Raw genomic sequence first — 4,757 nt, forward strand, 5'->3', positions numbered from 1 at the left:
ACATGAAAGGCATCACTGTAGCCTTGTAGGAGAAAATGGTGCATAACCTGCATCATGTCCTAACACATTGTTTGTTTTGTTTACTGAGTTTTCAATTGACCTAAATGAATCTTCAAAATGAGTAGAATTTAGGATTCTTCTGGGAAGTGTGTAAAGCCATTGAGGAATGGTGAGAAAACATCCACATTTTTCTGTTGCTCTTTCGGTGTGCTAAGTAACTAGCACTCTGATGCCTTTTTCAACAGCCACTCAAAAATCTGATTTCGCATGTAAAAAAAAATGTATCCAGTTTGAGGCTGCTTTTCCTGAACCAAAGCCTCTGGAATCTCGAACACTTCGACATCACTGTACAGGAGCCATGCTTGCTTTTGAAAATCATACACATTGCTTACATAATGACCTGAATCTTGGGAGTTCCCAACATGGCTGACAACACTGACAAGTCTGTAATTCTGAGGATCATCTCTCAATACCAAATTTTTTGACTCATCAACAGCATCTACTGTGTTGTTGCTTCCTGGGACATTGTTATTTCTAGGATTCCCTGATGCACCAAGGGAATCTTCATCATCTTTCTGATCTCTCATTTCTGAAACCTTATTCAGATATTTCTCTGTGTGCTCCTGAGTACTAACACTTTGAGGTGCTGCCTGAGGAAGGAATTCTTTATGTAATATATTCCCATGATTAGGGAGAAGTTGTTCAGTCATTTCTTGAGTGCCTTCGAGAATTGTTTCTTTATTAAGATCACAAAAACCATTGAAATTCTCAGTGGTAGTGTGATGATCTGATGTTTCATCTACATTAATTTTCTCATAGTTCTTCACATTCCCAGATGGTATTGACTGGCTGAGAGGCAGATTCCCTTCCGGGACATTTGGGACATCACAGTCATCAAGTGGGACCTTATCAGTCAAGGGAAATGGTGGTTTCCTGTTTTCATTGTAGTGGGAAGATACATTTAGATACTTAGAAATCTCAACTGGTTGATGACTCTTCACCAACAACCCATTAGGGGTCAAGTGGTAGCGTTTCAGATGAACAATGAGGACCCTGGGGAGCCTCTTCAAAGTGTATTTGAGAACTGAATTCTTGTTCTTGCACTTCTCACAATTACGCTCAATTTTTTCTGGTGTAAAGAAAAGATCAAGGGACTTTTGAATAGATAGAGGCTCTTCTCTTGTCCCTTGGTGCAGGTCAACAGAGAGGTAATTACTCACTTCAGTGTTCAGAGTAGCCTCACCACAGGCTTCACAAACAATGGAGCTCTGCAGCTCTAATTCAAAATTAGCACTGACAGGACAAACAAACCTTTTGAGGATGGCAGTCCCAGCATATGTTGATGGAGATGATCTCTCAGCTTCATTATCCTTCTCAGTGATCCACATGGCATTTAGTTTTTCCATGTTCAATTTCAACTGGTCTAAACACTGACTTAGAAATTCATGGGCATCATTCTCTTCATCACCGAAGAATGTGTCTGCAACTGTCGAAATGGATTTCTTCACATCCGTGAGTATCGCCCCCTTGACCTCTATATGCTGGATGTCTTTTAAGACAAGCAGTTGGCTTAAGGGCTTGATAAGATCATCATAGGAAACTTTCTCCCATGGGATACCTTGTGTGAGCAAGTCCATTGCAAACGTTGGAATCCCAAAAATAGATTGTAAAATGGAATTCATGTAACAGGTATTTCCCAAATTGGGGAAGCCTTCACGTTTCAGTTGTTTTGAGTAAGCCTCAAGAGGAAGCTGGAGGTTATTAGATGTTTGGGTCTCCTGGCTAAACTTTGATTCACTTTCATCAGACCATGTTAGTGTTGGAAGAACAATGTTATCTAAGTTAGGACCCGAGCAGGTGTTGGGGTTGAAAGAAGGTTCAAGATTCCCAATGTTATGTTTTTCCGGATCTCTTAAAGCCATTGGCTTCTCACCTTTGCTTCTTTTACTCCTAGAGTTAGAGGTCTTAGATTTCTTTTCTGTTTCAGGATGATTTTCTTGAAGAATGGCCTCATTCATTATAACACTAGATGCTGATTTTCTCTTCCTATTTTTGTTCTGTGTTTCTACTCTCTCTTTTCCAACATGACTGTGGCTGGAATTTGACCACAAAAGTGGCATCTTCGTGGGCAGCGGAGTACCCCTTTCTTGTGTAATAGTCAAGGATCCAGGAACCGGCTCATGGTGCTCTCTGTGAAATGGATCACTGCTTTCAGGAACATCCTGATTACTCTTGAGTTCCTCAGAGTGCTGGGATTCAGACAGATGAAAAAAATCTAGGAAAGACTTCAACCTTTCAAAATCTACAGAGGATAACTTGTCAATGAGTAAGGAAGTGTCATCTTTGAGAGTTAAATTCAGACAGTGCTCTCCTGTCTCACCAGAACTAACCAGTACACCTGACACATTATCATTCAAGTGAAAAACCCTGTTCCTTCCTTCCAACTTAAAGGCAACCACCAGATTAACCTTCTGTTTTCTTTGTACTGTTTTGATGAATGCTTCTTTCCACTGAGAAGCCCGGGTAAGTTTGCTCCGGTTCTGGCATCGGATCTGGACAAAACAATGTATCTGTTGAGGAGCCATTCTTTCTTCCCAAAGAAAACTCAGGGAATCTAAAAACAAACAAACAAAAAGCATAATACACAGAGAGATTGTGACTCAAAATGTTGATCACAATGGTTTTTTGTCTAACTGACCAGAATTGGCTTTTATTCCTCTCTTCATGCCTCAAGTAGAACAATATGGGAAAGCTTACATTTTCTTTAAATATTTACAATTATGATTTATCAATTACAATTAGCAGAAAGTAGAGTTACTTATATCCTTTAAATAAAAAATTTTAATTATGTATAAATGTATGTATTTGTGTACATGTGAGTGCAGTGCCCTCAGAGTCCAGAAGAGGGCATCAGAGCCCCTAGAACTAGCATTACAATTTTGATCCACCCAGTGGAGGGGCTAGAAACTGAGCTCAGGTCCTCTGTAAGAGCACTGTATGCCCTTAACTACTGAGCCATCTCAATTACATTCTCAAGTACACACTTTAACCTCTAAGCTATTGGAGCTGTGCCCATTGTCTGGAAGACACACTCAGAGTGTGTTTGCTTTCTCTTTTTCTGTCCTGATGTTTAATTGTAATGGTTAGTTCTATTTGTCAACATGCCACAACCTACCAGCACCTGGAAATTGAGTCTCAATGAGTTTTTTCTAGATCAGGTTGGCCTAGGGGATTGTCTTGATTGCCTTAATTAGTATGGAAATACCCAGTGTGAAAGTGTGTGGCACTATTCCATGCTTTACTGTGTGACACTTTTCCCTGCTTGGGGGTACCAAAGTATATAAGGGTAGAGAAAGATGTCTGCATGTATTTATTCTCTCATTGCTCCTAGCTGTGCCTGACATGTGACCAGCTGTTTCAAGTTCCTGCAGTTGTGCCTCTCCAGAGTGATGGACTGTAACATGTGACTGTGAACTGAAATTAACCTTCCCCATCCTCCTAAGTTTCCCTAAGTTGTATTTTCCAGACTGTTTTATCATAGCAAGAGAAATGAAAACTACAAGTTGCTGTGGATATCACTCTATATAAATAAAACACTGATGGTCAGTGACCTGACAGGAAGTATAGGCGGGACAAGGAGAGAGGAGAATTGGGGAAACAGGAAGAAGGAAGGAGAGACACTGCAGCCACCGCCAGGACAAGCGGCATGTAAAGACGCCAGTAAGCCACCAGCCACGTGGCAAGGTATAGATTTATAGAAATGGGTTAATTTAAGATAAAAGAACAGTTAGCAAGAAGCCTGCCACGGCCATACAGTTTATAAGTAATATAAGCATCTGAGTGATTATTTTATACGTGGATTGTGGGACTGCGGGGCTTGGTGGAACCTGGAGAGAAGCCCTCCAGCTACAACAAGTACCTCAAGTGAAATGTGGAGACAGTGCACGTCTGGTCTCACTGGTGCCTCTGCTCTTCTCTGTCCCCCTGATGAAACTGAGACATTGAGGTTCTGGTCAAATTCTAGTCTCTCATGCAAATACAACAGTTAGGAAGATGAGCCCTGAGTGGTCACCTCTGGGGCTGGCCTTTTTGATTGCAGCTTCCAGATCTGGATATACAGACCTGCAGTGGTCAGATGATAAAAATCAAGGAGTACAAATGTGAATGTAGGAAAGGTTGATGATACAGCTCAGTGGTTAAAGAATCCAGTATGCACAAGATCCTAAATTTAATCCCTAGAAATACACAAAAACAATTTTGAGCTTTGTGACTGTATATATGCAGGAAGAAATTTCCTGTCCTACAGTCACTCTCAAATAAACATGGAGAATTATATTAATTATATTGCTTGGCCAATTGTTCAAACGTATTACTAACTATCTCTTACATTTTAAGTTAACCCATATTCCTTATTTCAGCTCTGCCATGTGAAGACTCCTTTGTTAACATGGCAGGTTCATGGACTCCATCTCTGGCTGGTGACTCCAGACACTGTTCATCTTCCTCCCAGAATTCTCCTAGTGTGGCTCTCCTTCCTAACCTGATTCTGTTCAGCTATTGGCTTTATTAAACCAATCACAGTGACAAATCTTCACAGTGTACAAAATGATTATTCCACAGCACAATATAACTCCAGCACTGGAGAAGCTAAACCAAGACATGGACATGTGTGAGGCAAGAATGGAGTATGTAGTGAGACCACAATCTCAACAAAAAGAAAAGAAAAAGAAAAAGAAGAGAGCACAGGACTTGGTCCC

At 40.7% G+C, this 4,757-nt stretch overlaps 1 protein-coding gene across 1 annotated transcript; it reads right to left on the bottom strand.

Annotated features, from left to right (window-relative positions):
- Nucleotides 1-218: 218 nt before the first annotated feature.
- LOC143273890 (ubiquitin carboxyl-terminal hydrolase 29-like) lies at nt 219-2,585 on the bottom strand. Its single transcript, XM_076574412.1, has one exon. It carries the CDS (start codon nt 2,583-2,585, stop codon nt 219-221), a length of 2,367 nt encoding a protein of 788 aa, XP_076430527.1.
- Between the last annotated feature and the right edge of the window lie 2,172 nt (nt 2,586-4,757).

The sequence above is a fragment of the Peromyscus maniculatus genome, chromosome 1, assembly GCF_049852395.1.
Source record: "Peromyscus maniculatus bairdii isolate BWxNUB_F1_BW_parent chromosome 1, HU_Pman_BW_mat_3.1, whole genome shotgun sequence".
NCBI lineage: Eukaryota > Metazoa > Chordata > Mammalia > Rodentia > Cricetidae > Peromyscus > Peromyscus maniculatus.